The sequence below is a fragment of the Centroberyx gerrardi genome, chromosome 1 (genome assembly GCF_048128805.1).
Source record: "Centroberyx gerrardi isolate f3 chromosome 1, fCenGer3.hap1.cur.20231027, whole genome shotgun sequence".
NCBI classification, from domain to species: domain Eukaryota; kingdom Metazoa; phylum Chordata; class Actinopteri; order Beryciformes; family Berycidae; genus Centroberyx; species Centroberyx gerrardi.
In genome coordinates, this window is record NC_135997.1 from 33,020,238 (window position 1) to 33,037,651 (window position 17,414).

The 17,414-nt window shown below is 42.9% G+C and overlaps 1 protein-coding gene across 1 annotated transcript in view; it reads left to right on the forward strand.

The window, feature by feature from the left end:
* Nucleotides 1-2,132: 2,132 nt before the first annotated feature.
* The window catches only part of dpy19l3 (dpy-19 like C-mannosyltransferase 3), a 46,409-nt gene continuing 31,127 nt past the window's right edge, over nucleotides 2,133-17,414 (forward strand). Inside the window, exons 1-6 of the mRNA XM_071913167.2 lie at nucleotides 2,133-2,269; nucleotides 3,254-3,386; nucleotides 4,806-4,933; nucleotides 12,579-12,669; nucleotides 15,336-15,457; nucleotides 16,115-16,260. Coding sequence (XP_071769268.2) covers nucleotides 3,269-3,386; nucleotides 4,806-4,933; nucleotides 12,579-12,669; nucleotides 15,336-15,457; nucleotides 16,115-16,260 — 605 coding nt within the window. The 5' untranslated portion in view covers nucleotides 2,133-2,269; nucleotides 3,254-3,268. The remainder of the gene's footprint in view (nucleotides 2,270-3,253; nucleotides 3,387-4,805; nucleotides 4,934-12,578; nucleotides 12,670-15,335; nucleotides 15,458-16,114; nucleotides 16,261-17,414) is intronic.

Sequence of the window (17,414 nt, forward strand, 5' to 3'; positions counted from 1 at the left end):
CCCTGTAGGCTGGTGTTAATTATTCTGTTTTTGCTTTGTTTTTTTCAAGCAGAGTGAAGTTTTAGTGGAGACATTTCTCAGAGGCAGAGCTGCTCTGGAGGCAGACATAATCTCATTGACTCAGCTAAACCTCAGTGGGCAGAGCCAAAGAACCACAGCTTTTCTGGCTAAGTAACATCAGACTGATATGTCATTTATTTCCTAAAATGCACAAGTCACTAAAAATGAAGCACTGGTACTTGTTTTTACTTACTAGTCACTATTCTGCCAGTTAAAGGCACTAGTATTTATTTTTTTAGTCACTAGTCAATATTCCTTCAGATAGCCTACTAGTTACACACTAGTCACTATTTTAGTTAGCACAAGTCTCTAATCCAATTCTACTTCTATAGTTATTATTCATTAGTTAGTAAGTACTATTAAAGACTATTTGCTATTCCACTCTTCAGTAGTGGATGGTCCATTGTTACTAATTGCTATTGAATAGGGACTAGTAGTTTTTCAATGAGTTTTTATTCTATTTGATACTATCAACATTTTCAGTTTGGCTAGTAAAGCCTACAATTGTATGATCAACACATTTTAGTTTTGAGCAATTATCATTTGAGAAGTATTTAAAAAATATATGTCTAGTAGTAATAAAAATGTTGATATCTTCATTTGGAATAAAAACTAGTTATCATAAGTTAAGTTATCACAGTACTACTAGTCACTATTTAGTAACAGCAGAGTAGTGACAAGCAAAAATTAGAATAGGAACTATAATCAATAGCTACAAGTAGCCTAACTAATGCATAATAACTAGTAGAACTGGATTAGAGACAAGTGCAAATTCAAATAGCTAGTGAGTAAAAAAGTTGATGTGTGTGTGTGTGTGTGTGTGTGTGTTGCGTGTGTAGCCCCATAGGATTCAATTAAAAAACTGCTTCATTTTTTACTAGTAAGAACATAAAAGTGACTGGCATAAAGAAAAGTCACTAGTAACTATTAAATTAGAAGTAGTATATATTATATAGCAACTAATACAATTACAATAACAATATATTTTTTTTTCAAATAAATAGATTGCCACAGAATTGATAACAGTAACTGAGTAGAAAATACTGAAAAAGAAAAGCAAAGAGGATACAGCCATACCAATTCACAATATAGCCCATCAGGGGTTTGTTCTATAAATACATTCCATGTGTCATATAAAGACATATAAAGGCTTTTAATAAACTTTAGACTGGTAATGAAATTGCACACCTCATTCCTAAAGGCTATAAAGTTTAGAGAAACCTACATTTGTGAAAGAAGTGTTTACCCGGATTAGATTGGTACAGAGGATTTCACATTTTTTGTTGAACATGAAAACTCCATCTTTAACTGAATCCAGGTACTGTGCTATACTTGGAGATGAGCCAACACTGTAGAGCAAGCCAAAAGGAATCAGAAAACTCACATCCATAAAACAGATGTTCTACAGTTTCAATTTCATCTTGACGAGTATATTAAATCTTTTATTCATCTTAAAATTAATTTCCTTGGTGTTTGGTAATAAAGGAAATGTAATATACCTAGTTCTAATCTTGGTAGAAGGTATTTCCTTCTAATGGGGCCAGTAAAGGCCTCTTTTGTCAGCTCAGATTGCAAAAATTCATTATTAATCGATAAAAGTCTGATCAGAAATATATTGCTCATACATCATTCGTACACATTTTGAATGCAGCAAAGCCTCTTTTGTTAAATGTAACATTCCTAAATGCCTTGGTGACAGTATAGTAATGCTTAAGGGTCGGTCTACATGTAACATTATATTTTTCAATGAAACTTTTGTAACCCAATAGATTTCCATTGCCATCCAGTCACACCACTCCAACCTTCCAAATTCAAACTAGCCATACTAGCCTATAGCTATCTAGGTAAGCTAGTTAGCTAGCCTGCTGACCTCTCAACATCATGAATTCTATGGCCATGACAAAAAAAATTAGGCAATTTATAGTTATAGTTAGTCATATTTAAATTTTAACCAGAGTTCCGGTACCTTCTTTGCTTTTATTTTGAAGGCAGAATCTCTTTTTTCCGGTATTGTCCTGGTTAACGCTGTCTGACTTGACGCAGCTGACTGACGGTGCCTGTAAACGGGAGGAAAAAAGAGGAGAGGAAAGGAAAGCGTGAGGGAGATAGAGAGACAAAGAGAAAGAGAGAGAGAGAGAGAGAGAGAGAGGGAGAGGGAGAGGGAGAGAGGAGGACCGGCGGACCATCCTACAAGCCGCGGTAGAGGAGGGTGAGGCTTAAAAATGTACCGTAGACTGTAGTCAAATCCGTCTTTGTTGCAATAAAGACAGAAAGAGAAAATCTGCCGTTCACAACGGGCGCGCGCATTAACGCAAAAATCCATTTGATAGGCTATTCCTTATCATAACATGTACTATAGGGGCTTGTAGTATGTCCGTGCTACTCAATAGTGAGTTACACTGACCTTATCGTACTTTATGGTATTCTGCACCTCCTACGGCATCACTATAATATTCCTCGTAATATTACATTAGGGACTTGTAGATCCGCGGTGATGTTTTGCATAGCATCCGTCCGAAATTCTCACAGGATGACTGTAGGTGCCGGTGGTCTCGGTGTTATCGGTGTCGGTAGAGGCGGCCGAGATTACTGGACTGATGGGATCTGAGGTTTCATGTCATTCCGGCAGCGACGCGACTAGGAAATGCCGCTGCAAAGCAGGCCTGTCCGTCCATCCGTCTATCACTGAATGAATGAATGAATGAAATGCTGCAGACAATGAAGGAAAACAGACAATGCATGGTGCCGGTTATTGTTTGGGGTTAGCTCTGATCGTGCATAGGCCTACGCTATGTGTGTGAGTGTGTGTGTGTGTGTTTGTGTGTGTGTGTGTGTGTGTGTGTGTGTTGCGTGATGCACTTCGGCGTTTATTTGCACTCCTTTGACATTGTGTGTGTGTGTGTGTGTGTGTGTGTGTGCGTTGTTGACTCCAAATAACAATTTATTATAAAGAGGATGAATGGGATAAACTTGATAAGGCAGCAATGATCCAGCATGATGGCATGATGATATAGCTGGGCAACAGTGTGTGTGTGTGTGTGTGTGTGAAGGAGATATGAAGTGTGTGTACATATGTGTCTGTATGTGCAGCCTACGCTGTACATTTTGTGTTTGTGTGTGTGTGTAGCTCTGTGTGCACATAGCTTAGTCATATATGCCTGATATGAGTGTAACACACACCCCCCTCCTCTAGTTGCAGCGTTGCAACATGACGGCCCTGCGTCAGAGGAAGGGCAGCAAAGGGAAAGAGCCCCCTCTCGGCCCCGACTTTCAGCCCCAAAAGTCCAACTGTTGCACTGATCATCATTCAGAGAAGATCCTGCATGGTGAGTGAGCCATCCCCCAACCCACTGAACCCAGTCCCCTTCAGTGCACAACTGTGGGGCACCAGGGTGGTCCTTCAACCGGGGGACCCAGGTTGGAAAGCACCCACCCTACTGAAGAGTCCCTGAACACGGCACTGAATCCCTAATAACCCTAATGGTTTTACCACTAATACAAGTGCAGAACATGTTTCCCTTTTTTAAAAAAAATCTTTCCTCTTCTTCCACCTGTGACCACCTCCATCTTCCTCATCTTCATTACTCCTGTCTTCTTCTTCTCTCCTCTCCTCCCCTCCCTGAATGTCTTTGGCCCAAAAGTTAAGCGATGAAAATAAGAACAGGGTTAGTGTATTGAACTGGAAAAATGCTACATGATATGGAAAATCAAATCATATCGTTTTTGAATATGCTACCATTTCATTGTACTGTAGTGATAATACACACCTGTGCATTTGTATTTGATATAAGGAGCTAAATCTTAAACAAGCACACAAATGAGTGTGTTGGGCACAAAGAGATGAACTTCATCCTAAGTGGTTCCATTTTGTGTGACTGAAGTCAACAGTTTTAGAAAGGCCTGCTGGTCACTACAAGTCTCTTTAAATGTATTGTCCTTATGCTATTCATTTTCTTGGCAACAGCTTTTGATTACACAGCATTTCACAGTCTGGGCACATGTTCAGCACAGTAGCTAATGGTTGCTGTTACAGTGATTAGCCAAATTAGTTAGATTAACAACAGTTGTGAATCTATTACTAATATGCTGCTTGCTAATAACTTGTAAATAGACTAAAGTAGTCTTTAATTGAATAAATAGTAAATAAAATGCATACCGTAATCTAAATAATGCCAGAAGTAGGTTAGTGGCAAAAACTTACTTAACAGTTGTTTTAATCACATTAATAACTGTTGAATCGTGTGAAAAGTCTTTGGCCTAGCTAGCTAGCGCACCAACGTTAGCTTAGCATAGCTTTACAGGCAAATGACAAATTTAATCGCTGGTGAATATGTTAGTTAACATGAATACAGTATTTACAATGTATGTAAGTGCTTTAGTGAATTTATCTCACCTCACATAATACATGAATAGCATTTATCTGACTTTACTATTGGAGGAAATTCTCTGTTATTGGAATTGATGTCATTAACATTAGTAACCGTATTTCACTGCTATCCATTGAACAAATCTCCTAAAAATGTTTCCATTCTTCTCCAGTTGATACCCATGTGTATGTGAAAGTACAGAAGGTGTTTTGAATGTTCACAGGTGCTAGGTTCATGAAGTTACCTTAACATGTAGAGACTTGACACAAGCATTCATTTCTAGGAAGAAAATGGAAACCATCAAACATTTTAGATTTTCAAAGTTATTACATTTTCACATGACAGCAACAACTGACTGAATGGTTAATGTTCCTGCAGGTGATTGGTCATGGCGGGCAATAATCTGGACATCGGTTGGCTGGTCGGTGTCTGTTGGTCTTGGCCTGCTGTGCTGCATCTACGTGGCAACGCTCCATGAGAACGACCTGTGGTTCTCCAACATCAAGGTGAGGGGGATTCACTGTCAAAATGTTCAGGTTAGGTAGTTCTTTTTTGAATTTTGGAAAAACTTAGGTGGCAAAGCAATGAGGAGGATTTTAACTGACAACTTGAGAAACTGGTCACTGGAAGTCTGTTCATTTTCTACAACCAAATGAATGACAGCTAATGTTTACTAATTATCTATAGAGCCGAGCAACCAAAAGAAAACCAGTCAATGACGATGGTTGACCAACTCAGCTCTCAACAGCCGATCATTTTTTGGACTCCTATATACTGCAGTGACACATTTCCATAAAACATGTCATAACCATAATAGAGGAGGATTTGTTCAGGTATTTAACACTTCTCGGTGAAATACTGAGAGTTTGTGTTTACTGGCAGGATAGCTAGCCATTATTAAACTTAATTGGAGCTGCAACCAACAAGGTTGCTGCAAGCAACGAAAAATAGTTTTCCAAAGGTCATAGCAACACGCCTGTGTTTCATGCTTTGCTTTAGTATTCAAGAATTTGTTCTCTAAGATTTTGTTTTCCTTCATAACTGCATGTGACCAGCTCAAACTTCCCATTGGGAATATCCTGACCACCCACAAAATATCAGAACTGGGCGACCCAGCAACCAAGTTGATCACATTCCCACCTCAAGTTACACTTTGGGAATTCACTGACAAGCTATGCAGCTACGGTATTTTGTATTGACACTTAAGTGCAGGGAAAAACCCATGTAAAAATATATCCACTGACCATTGTTAGCATGTGCACATGTAAATGTCTAAAAGGTTTGTAAAAACTATAAACATAACCACTGGCTGTACTTCTCATTCGGCTATTCAACACCAAGCGTTGCTTCTCAGCTTGTGCCAGACCAGGAGGGGATCTGGGAATGTTTAAAACACATGGACCCAAACACTTTTATGGGGCTCTTGCTGAGAAGGGAGCAGAGATGGCCAGGATGATGTGTCTGACGCTTTTATATGGAGGTTATCTAAGGATTTGGCATCGGCTTGTACGATTCATCAAGATTGCAGATGTGGGTATCTACAGATGGAAAATCTCTCCCAAGTTGTTCATTATACAACGATTAATCCATCTAGACACATTTTTTTTTGCCATTTTCTGCTTGTTATCTCAAGAGGAAATATTACTCCAGCATCACTGCCAAGCTACCACATCCCCTTGTCCAGTTTTCTTTCTAGAACGGTCTGCAAACACATCATAAACACTTCATCCTGCAATGGGATGATTGTTTTTCCATACATTGCCAGGCCTGTTAAATGAGACCCATTAAGTCCTAAAACACCAGGGCAACCAGTTGTTACAGAATCCTCTGTCCTGTTCCAGTCTTGTACAGCAGCAGAACATTGTGCACTGCCAGATATGATGTCATTTTCAAATCTCCCTACTAGGGCTTCACCTACACTCTATTTAAGGTCAGGTTATTAAACACCACGGATTTATAGCTGCTTGATGTGGCATAACGGAGCACTCAGTCAGGGTCATAACTGGGGCAAAACTGTGAGTCAACATTGTTGCCAGGGTTCTTGCATTTACTGGTAATAGTCGCCTTTTTATGGTAGATGTATGACCTGGTAAAGAGAGAGACAGTCAACGCAGGTCACTTTGGTTCGGCCTGGTTTAGTCTGGCCTGTGTCTACACTCTTAACAAAAATGGCTCCAAAATGTACCAGAAAATTGTTTTCTAGGCTTGCACCATAGCAGAACCTTTTTTGGAGCTATAAAGAACACTTTTAGAATGTATCAGAGGTGGGGACTCGAGTCACATGACTTGGACTTGAGTCACAATTTGAATTGCTTGAGAGTTGCCTTGATGCATGAAGAGAAGACTTGAGACTTGACTTAACTTGGGTTCTGGTGACTTGGGACTTGACTTTGACTTGTACTTTGATGACTTGAAAAGGTTTCTAAAGTCTTGACAAAAGATTCTGATTTGTTCTGACTTGACTTGGTGTTCTACATTTAGATTTGAGACTTGACGTGAGACTTGAGTAAAGTTGACTTGGTCACACCTCTGGAATGTATGAATTGTTTCAAAGCAGCAGTATAATAGGAACTTTATTTAAGAACCATCATGTCATTCCACCAGCTTTACCATTTTTTTTGTATTTTAAAGCTGCACTAGCTAACTTCGGGAATTGGCAGCTCCAAATGGCAGCAAGAGGTAACTGCATGAAAAATTGGACTTCGATACCCAGAAATCCTCTAATGTGATGTCAGTAAACTGCACACAGCACACTCCTGTTTACCAACCGGATGGTCTGTGATGCTTTATACCAAAGGAAACTAAAGGGAGGAGAGAGGAAAAAGATCTAATGCTGAGTCAAGCTCTGGACGGAGCACTGGTCACTGCTGTTTAGAAGACAGCTTGGATTTCACTCTTAAGTTTCAACTCATCACGTCCAATGGATGGAGAAGATTTCCCACCAGTGACCATAAGGCCCTGACACACCAGGCCGACGGTCGGCCGTCGGCCAATGTCGGGCCGTCGGTAAGCGTCTGTGTCCCTAGTTTTTGTGGTGTGTCCCACACCGTTGGCACTAGTCGGACCCCTGTCGGCGGCTTTTCGGCCGATTGAGCATGTTGAATCGGCGGTGGAGCCCGTCGGTGAGAGAGATCACTCTGATTGGCACGAGAAGAGAAACGGAAGTGACGAAAGCAAGCAAATGACGAAGTCGTTCTTCCATAACCAAAAGACCAAGGGCTGACAACGCCAGTGCCATTTGCAACTTCTTATCAGACATATTCTCGATTAGAAGAAGCGAAACCGTCTGTGATGAGCGAGAGTGGTGTGAAAATGGTAAGCAAACGCTGCTTTGTTTACAGTTTGTATATCCGCAGTCCTAGGTCTTCCGGTTTCCCTTTTTGAATGACGAATACAGACTACCGCCACCTGCTGGTATGGAGAGTTATTTCCCCTCACGCAGGCGCAGAACGTACGTGCTAGTTGGCCGTTGGCTGTAGTCTTTGCGGTGTGTTCAAGTGCAACTTTTTGGACCAGACACAGGCGATGTGAGGCGACGCAACAGTCGGCCTTCGTCGCCGCTGGTTCTTTGATGTCGGTTTGGTGTGTCAGGGCCTATAAGCGACACCAGAATTTCATTTGGACCAATAGGGTGAATCTACAGGGTATTGATTAGCGTGGATGGGACTCTTCTCTGTTGCAGCACCACTTTGTGATTTAGACTAATAACACAGGTGTATGAAATCTTGCCTAGTGCAGCTTTAACAAATCAGAGGCCTCTTTGCGTCATTACAGCTCTATAGAACCGCTACCCTAACCAAAAGAACTCTCTTTTTTGTGAAAGAAGAACAGAAGAGAACAGAGGAGAGTAGAGGAACAGAACAAAAACAGCTCAGGTAAGTGGGCAGGCCCTCTGAAATCGAAGACCCAGAATTTGTCTCATCTGTTTGCGGTAATTTGCGGTGCCAGGTGCTTCGTCTGGCGCCCACGCAAATGCGCAACACGCCTCGACCCACACGGAGGCAATCTACGCAGGGTAATTTGCGAGTGTGTGTCATAGGGAGACAATCAAAGCAGCACACCCAGCTAATTGAGTGGAATCCGTGCGGACGCAGCTTGTAATCCTATGCCTCTTTCTACTTGCAGTGTGCGTGTGTGTGTGTGTGAGAGAGAGTGAGTGTGTACGTGTGGAGGAGGCAGACAGATGCTTTCATTCATAATAAATGCGGGTCACTTAACAGGCTCGGTGAACGCTCCCCTGAAATGTTCCCACATGAGAGAGCGGGCTCTTGAACACACTGTTTGGTAGCTGACATCATCGCACATTGCCGCGCATGTGTGTGTATGTGTGTGTGTGTCTGTGAAGTCTTTCCTTCTGTTAATGCTATCACAGTCTCTCTCTTCGGAGTCCATGGCAGCACACGGCACATTGTACAGCCAATGACACACACTCACACACACATGCTGTTTGAACCCTTGCAGCAAATGGCAAACTCACTGCTGTTGTTCTTTCAACCGGTCGAGATGATACATTTAATTTCCTTCCCTTTTCGAGATTCCTCATCTCTCTCTCTCTCTTTCTCTCTCTCGCTTTCACTCGTCCTCTCTCTTGTCTCACATACGCGCACACGCTCTCTTAAGTGCCTCCAGGTCAGTAGGATGGAAAGTGGCGTGAAACACGCTGGAAAGTCATTTGCGAGGCCGGGGAGTCCCGCCGGTCCTGAAGTCGCTCCCTGACCTGACCTCACATGACTGATGATATGAAAGTGTGAGGTGTTTCTGGGAAGGCTTGCGCTCCATGGGGAAGCTGTTGCTTTACAGAACAGAAGCTGCTTTTAATAATCGCACATGTGGTTCCCTCACCCATGTGTTGGGGTGACGTCGATGAGAATGCGGTGGGAATGCGGAGGGTAGAGGGTCTGGAAGGCGTAGAATTGCGCCATGCCTCTCGCGTATTCACTCCTACTGTCTCTCTTTCTCTCTCTCTCTCTCTCTCTCTCTCTGTCTCTCTCTCTCACACACACACACTCTTGCATGCCCCATTACCACCAACCCTCTCCTTGTGTTTTTGCAGCGGACAGCTGGGTTCATCCGGCCTCTAAAATTCATCAGGTGTGAAGTCATGTCCACGTCGGCTACAGAGTTTATTTCAGACGCACGCTCTCGGGCTTCGGCTCCATAAACCCTCTGACAAATGTTCCCCGCGTTTTCCGAATGATGTTCCAACAGCCACCCCCCCCACCACCCACCCACTCCTCCACCCCTCCACCCCATCCCTTCTTTTTCTCTTCCTGTGCGTGTGTGTGTGTGTTTTTATAGACAAGAGGTCACCATTAGTCGTCTCTTTCCTTTCCTTCCCTCCCTCTGGCTTGCTGCAGTTATCTACAGCCCATCCTGTTGTCCGCAGACTTGCTGGAGCTCGGTCCTCGCAACTTTATGTTAGTTTTCCCTCTCTAGTCAGTAGCTTCTCCGTCGGCCTTTGTAAAACAGCCGTGATCGCGTTCTTTTGTTTCCACGTCTCTGTTGGTGTGCAGGGGAGGCAGAGGTCAGCGGTCTGTGTTCGGGCTCTGGGAGACAAAAGCAGAAACCCGGTCTCGAGCTTGGATTTTTCAAGCACCACATCAGAGAGAGATGGGAGTTATCTGGAGACCCAGAGAGAGGAAACGACAACAGAGAGAGAGGCGGACAAAAGGATTGGTGCTTTCTCAGAAGTGAACTAGCTTTTGGGGTGATGAGCACTTGTTAATTAGCCCTGCTGTCTTTGACCTTGATTTAAACTGAGGATTAGCTATCTTATCAGAGTTCTTGTTAAAAGCCAAGGCTTGTTTTGCCTCAGGCAAAAGAAGGAATGGGAAGGAAACTAACTGCTGATTCCTTGGGAGAAAGCTGTTGCATATTTCCTTTGGCGAGGAACTAGGAGTGATTAAAAAGCTAATTCATTTGGATTCACTTCAAGAAAGGAAAATACATCACATTTACATCTATTGCTGTAATGGATTTAGATCAGGGCTGTGCCACGACCCAGGAACATGGTGTTTATCTCCTTGGATTCAGCTCATCAAAGGATACAACAATTTATTGATAATCTCCCTCTTGCCGGGCGATGGAGCTTCGTCAGAGAGTCAAGCCGAGCAAGCTAGAGCATAACCGGGGCCTTTCAGAGGCCGCCCCGGCTGGAGGGAGCTGCAGTAACGCCGCGCGGGGGGCAGCGGGGTCTAATGCCACACGGGGCGGGGGGTCAGGGGAGCTTTCTCCGCCGGGAGGATCCGGTAATTGTTCCGGTTCAGACGTTCTGCCCCGGTGGCCTAGGCGACGGTGCGTTTCCATGGCAGCAGGGCTGGTATTGGCTGTGTTGCTGGGGCTGGCTCAGGCCTGGTGTGTGAACTCCATACATGAGAATCTGCTGTGGTTCTCTCAACTCACGGTAGGGAATAGTTTGGTGACAGGATGTTGTTGTTTTTTTATTTGCAATTTGCAGCCTTAATTAACTAGGCATTTTAACTAGGGACACATTCTTTTTCACAGTAACAGCCTGAGGTATGAGTACAAACAGAAATGCTCACACCCGTCAACTGCCTACTATAAACCACAATCTAACACTTTTAAAGAGTAACTAAACCCCAAACCCAAATCTGTGGTGAAGCCTGACATCTAATGGTGAAAAGTAGGGTCCTGAACTGGCCATCTGCTATTGGCTGGTCTTTTTGCCAGGTGATGTCACCTTCTATAGAGTACAACAGGTGGTGACATCACCTGGCACAAAGACCAGCCAATAGCAGATGGCCAGTTCAGTACCCTACTTTTCACCATTAGGTCGCATTTTTGTATCGCGATATATTGAATTTTGAATCGTCCCATCCTTATTACCCAGCCATGTTGACTAAGGGCATACTCACACTATTGATTGACTGCTCCCATGCTGACTCTTTATGATCAGAGTAACAACTACTACCAACTTTTCTACCGCTACTTTCCCCGCTTTTCATCCTGTTTGTTGTTGTCGTAAACTGCCAGCTGCCTGGATACCATGAAACCCCGCCTCTTCTCCGTTGTGATTGGTCCGCTCACAAAAAAAGCTGTCCAGGTTATAGAGCCTCCTATAAAATGTTGATCTTTTCTTTACTTAACTTTACTTAACTTTAGAAAGCACTTCACTCTGCCTCAAAAGAAGCCAGGCACAATGCTTTTTCTAAAGTGACCGCTTTTCATTCGCCTTATGGCCGCTCTCCATTATCTTTAATGTTTTTTTAAACATGGTCTAAATTGAGAATTAAATGCCTTGCTCAAGGGAACCTCAACAGCAGCTTTTATGGTTGGTTTGGCAAAACTCACTCAATTCTCGAGGGTTTTCATACCATCAATATTCCTTTTAAAAGCCTGCTCCTTGCTTAACTACCATAATTAGAGTACCTTGGATTGGATTGTACAGACTGTGCTCACGTCAGTCTCTCATTCACTGTCAATGAAGTGTTTTTCAAATTTCCTCCTAAGGACATCCTTAAGGGAGAGCTCCGTATTTTCTCGCTTTGGGAGATACTTATTCATGTGATCCCTTTGTGATTTCATCCATTAAATCTACTTTAGTAGTGAAGGTGAGATGTAGCTGAAGGGGAGGAGCTACAGGCTACAGAAAGGATTTGTAAGGCTTTAGTCGGACGTAGATTTTGCAAAAACGGCTGAAAGTCAATATTTTATGTAGTTGGTGTGTGTGGATGTTGCTTCAGGGTGGATTTGCTCTTTCACGCAACTGCATTTGTATACATTTCAGGGTATTAGCTTAATGAGATTTCTTTAAAAAACGAAGAAAAAAACGGAATATGAAAGATTGAATATTTATTTTATGATCTCCCGCTGCTTGTTCACTCTTTGCTCTCTGTTATACCCCTCAGTGGAACAGTAATCATGCATGGCCAACGGGAAATCTCTTGGGAAGACAGACACACACACACACACACACACACACACACACACACACACACACACACACACACTGTGTACCTGTCTTATTGTTACTGTTGAGGATTACCAATGTCTTAGCTGCTCCTCCCGCTGCTTCTGCTTTTATCCCTGTGTTTGTGTCATGTCTTGCCAAGATATCTGTTTTCCATATTATAGAGAACAGAATGTCTGGGTTTCACATAAATGTCTTCCCGTATTTGCTTTCCATTTCAGGAAGTTGAGCGTGAGATCTCCTTTCGGACAGAGTGTGGACTGTACTACTCCTACTACAAGCAAATGTTGCAGGCCCCGTCCATACAGGAAGGTACGCATTATTGTGATATATCTTTTGGCCAATCAGTGTTGTCCACCTCTGATATGATGGTTATGATACCATTAGATTGATTACATATTCATTGTATAATTGATACTAAATGGGTTGTCTATGGGAAGACCTTAACATGAATTGATTCTGATAGGACATTTTGATTGGATTCCACAGAAGTAGAAACAGTTTTAGTGTCCCATGATGGTCTAAAAGCAGCTTTTCCACCCTGACAACAATAACATTCTGTTACACAATTTTTGCCATCAAAATAGTCAAATTTAGGATAAGATAAAAATACTATAATATATAATACTATAATAACAACTACTATCAGCAGCTTTAATCCAAAAATATTGGTATGCGCCTTCAAAAACCCTCGCACACATGCCATTATATTGTCTCCTTGTAACAAAAATAAAGCAGAAGCAAGTATGGATAGATGAATGAATCAACTCCCAACTTTCAGAAGGTGCACTGCTATTAGGGAAAAAAACGTATTGTTTTGTTATTAAGATATTCAAATTAAAATATGCATATTTGCATATCAGTTTACACCTCTTTTTCTCAGTGGATGAAGTCAGAGTGCATTTTCATATTTCATTCTAAATAGTTGATAATTTACAGAGGGATTTGTAAAAATGTTTAAAATACCTGCAGCATGTCAAATGTGGTGGCCATATCTACAAGTTAAGTTTTTTAAAAAGTGCTTTTGCGTATAGGGAACTATTCATAACTATCAAATACACCATACAATTAACTATTCATAGGTGCATTTGATGATTTTTTTTTGCTAATTTGTGAAACTGCATCAGTTATAAAAGCAAAGTCTTGTATCTCAAAATTGACCAATCCAGCCAAAATCCCCGTTTTCACCTGCGGTTCCTCTCCAGTAACAAGAAGAGACAAGTTGGAACAGCTCTAAATGGCCTGATGGCTGTCACTGCCCGCTCTTACAGGGAGAAAAGAACATGTTTCTTTGTCCCCAGCAGACACTTCATCACAATCACACTTGTGACGCACCGTCTGGTCTGTGGGAAATTAGTCTAATTATTTTGTTCCCTTCATCATGCAAAACCCCTGGTTGAAAATAGGTCTAATTTTCCACTAAGGCAAGTTGCTGAGCGGTGGAGCAATCAGTGCAGAGACTGGCTGACCTCTCTGTCTGTCCACTCTTTCTTCTGTCACACTTGTTTTAAAACACATTAAGGAAACTATTTGAGGGAGGGAGGGAGGAAGAAAGTAAGGAAAAAAGCAAGGATGGAGGGAAAGAAGGAAGGAAAATAAGGAGGAACAATGAAAGGGCATAAGGAAGGAAGGAAAGAGAAGGAAAGAAGTGGGCAAGGGAGGAAAGGAAAGAAAGAAGGATGGAAGCAAGGATGGAAGAAAGAAAGGCTGGAACGAAGGAAGCGAGGAGGAAATAAATAAAAGAACAAATGGAAGGAAAGGACAATGGAAGAATACAAGAAAGTAAGGAAGAAAAATAGGAAGAAAATGGAAGAAAGGAAGGAAATAAGAGAGGAAAGAAGGAAAGAAAGAAGGAGGAAGGAGAAAGGATGAAGGGATGGATGGAAGGAAGGAAGTAAAGAAGCGGAAAGGAAGGAAAGGAGGGTAAAAGGAAAGAAAGGAAGGATGGAAGTGAGGCAAAATGGAAGAAAGGAAGAAAAAAAGAAGGAAATAAAGGAAATAATAGAGGGAAAGAAGGAGGGGAAAGGAAGTAAGAAAGTAGGGAAGGAAGGAAAGAAGAAAGGAAGGGGGTGGAAGAGAGGCGGAAGGCAGAACGACAGGAAGGGAGGACCAAAGGAAGGAAGGAAGGAAGAAAGTAGGGAAGGAAGGAAAGCAGAAAGGAAGGGGGGATGGAAGAAAGGAGGAAGGAAGCAAGGATGGAAGAGAGGAGGAAGGAAGCAAGGGTGGACGAAAGAAAGGAGGGAAGGCAGAAAGACCAGAAGGGAGGAAGAAAGAAAGAAACAAACATAAGCGAGGAAGAGAATGAATGAATGAGTGCGGCTGGTAATGGGTGCCTTGCTAATGGGGAGCAGTGGAAGGTTCCATGGCCTTACTGGGATCAAGAACACAGCGGTGATGAGGATGACACGGCCCAGCCTGCAGCGCTAACTCAGCTCTCTGCTGCTGTTCTGACGCCACAGTTTGTTCGCATCAAACCGAGCGCATTGTAATGATACTGCACCCAAAGCCCAACTCGGAATAATGACCCCAGTCGCTTTGCATGAGCTCATATAAGGACGGTACCAGTGTTTTCAACATGCCATAATTACAGCCTCTTTGGAAGAACCTCCTCATCCTCCTGTTTAGATGCTGTATTAGTGGCGTGACATTTTGGGGGGGGAAAAAAGGGACACGTCTCTTAAGGTCATTTTAAACCACACTGGAGGACTATGGTAGTGACTTCTCAGTACAAAATGGGTACAGTATTTTCAGCAAGTAATTAATCCATGCAGAAGAGTCTGGAATTATCTCTTATCCATGAAAAAAAAAGACAGGACAGCCATGTCAAAAACACTAATATTGTTCTTTAAATATCACAGCATTGTGTAAATGAACTACGTTTTGAGAAGCATTCACAGCTGTTCTCTGTTGGTTGTCACGTAGCCAATTATGAATCAAATCATATCACTAAGAAGAAGTGTGTGTGTGTGTGTTCCCAGGACTCTCCGAGTTGATCCACGACAACTTGACAGAATCCAAGAGGACCATTAACCTCCTGCAGCGAATGAATATCTACCAAGAGGTCTTCCTCAGTGTTCTCTACAGACTGCTACCCATACAGGTGACACACAGCACCCAGTCAGCTATTGACAGTAGGCTTACATAATCATTAACAACAAAAAAGCTTATAGTAATGACTCCCACAATTTCCAAATTATTACGTTTTGTGACAGAGGGAAAGGAGTTTCAGGCGGCCTTCGAAACAAGTTGTTCTGGTTCTGTGCAGAAACTGAAAAGTAAAAGTAATCTCACACTCCAATATTATGAAAAATAATGTTTTTTTGCTTTTGTCAATATTGTGCACCGCTAAATGACAGTTTCACCGTGCACCAAGTCAGTGCTCTGAATACTAATCATGGTGGGAATCTGTCAGCCGCTTGCTTAAAGAGTTGCTGTGGCATTTTACATTTTGGTCTTTTTAGTTGACATCTCTCGGCGCACTTGTACCTGTCACATAGGAGGAAAAGGTTTCTGTATTGGCACATCAATTAACTGAGAAACAGCTACTTAGCACTGTTAGCGATGACGCTGTGTGACAAGAATGTCGGGAAGTGAAATATCAGACCGAACTTTGAAATGTCACAGTGTCCCTGAGTGCCGCAGTCAGCTGCCGTCACTGTAACCACGGCTAGGACTGTTCATTCACAGCGCCTTATGAGCTAATAGTTTACAGATGTGTGTATGTGTGTGTGTGTGTGTCTGCGTGTGTGTGGTCCAGGCGTATCTGGAGCCAGTGTATTTCTACATCTACACAGTGTTCTCGCTCCAAGCGGTGTATGTGATCGCTTTGTACCTCACAGCATGGCTCCTGTCTGGTTCCTGGCTGGCTGGTGCGCTCACCGGGATCTGGTACATACTCAACAGGTGGGTAATGTGTGTGTGTGTGTGTGTGTGTGTGTGTGCATGAGAGAGCGAGAGGGGGACAGTGTATGTGAGTGAGTATTTTGAAACCAAGAAGTAAGGACTTTCCAAGGAAATAGGCCCATTTTACACTGGGTTCTCAGCACACGACTTTGTTGTCCTGACTGGATTTCAAGATTGGATGGGGTCTTTGCTGACTCAGCAGATATAGGGGAGCTGGCACCGACTGTTGGTGTAGTTAATCTTGTACTGTGAGAAGGGTAAAGAACTTGTTTTTGTAGAGGGGTAAAGGACTGGCTCCCTTGTAGAGGTGTTAAGGACTCAGTCTCTTGCAGAGGTGTTAAGGACTCAGTCGCTTGCAGAGGTGTTAAGGACTCAGTCTCTTGCAGAGGTGTTAAGGACTCAGTCTCTTGTAGAGGTGTGAAGAACTCAGTCTCTTGCAGAGGTGTTATGGACTCAGTCTCTTGTAGAGGTGTGAAGAACTCAGTCTCTTCTAGAGGTAGGGTAAGAGGGGTCAAGAACTCAGTTTCTTGGAGTGTGAGGGGTAAAGGACCCGGTCTCTTGTAGAGGTGTTATGGACTCAGTCTCTTGTAGAGGAGTTAAGGAATTGGTTTTGTAGAGGTGTTAAAGACTCTGTGTCTCGTAGAGGTGTTAAGGACTCAGTCTCTTGTAGAGATTTAAAGGACTCCGCCTCTTGTAGGGTAAGGGGTCAAGAACTCAGTTTCTTGGAGTGTGAGGGGGTAAAGGACTCGGTCTCTTGTAGAGGGGTAAAGGACTCTGTCTCTTGTAGAGGGTTAAAGGACTCGGTCTCTTGTAGAGGGTTAAAGGACTCGGTCTCTTGTAGAGGGGTAAAGGACTCGGTCTCTTGTAGAGGGTTAAAGGACTCTGTCTCTTGTAGAGGGTTAAAGGACTCAGCCTCTTGTAGAGGGGTAAAGGACTTGGTCTCTTGCAGAGGCGTTAAGGACTCAGTCTCTTGTAGAGGGGTAAAGGACTCGGTCTCTTGTAGAGGGTTAAAGGACTCGGTCTCTTGTAGAGGGATAAAGGACTGAGTCTCTTGTAGAGGTGTCAAGGACTCACTCTCTTGTAGAGGGGTGAAGGACTTGGTCTCTTTTAGAGGGATAAAGGACTCAGTCTCTTGTAGAGGGGTAAAGGACTCA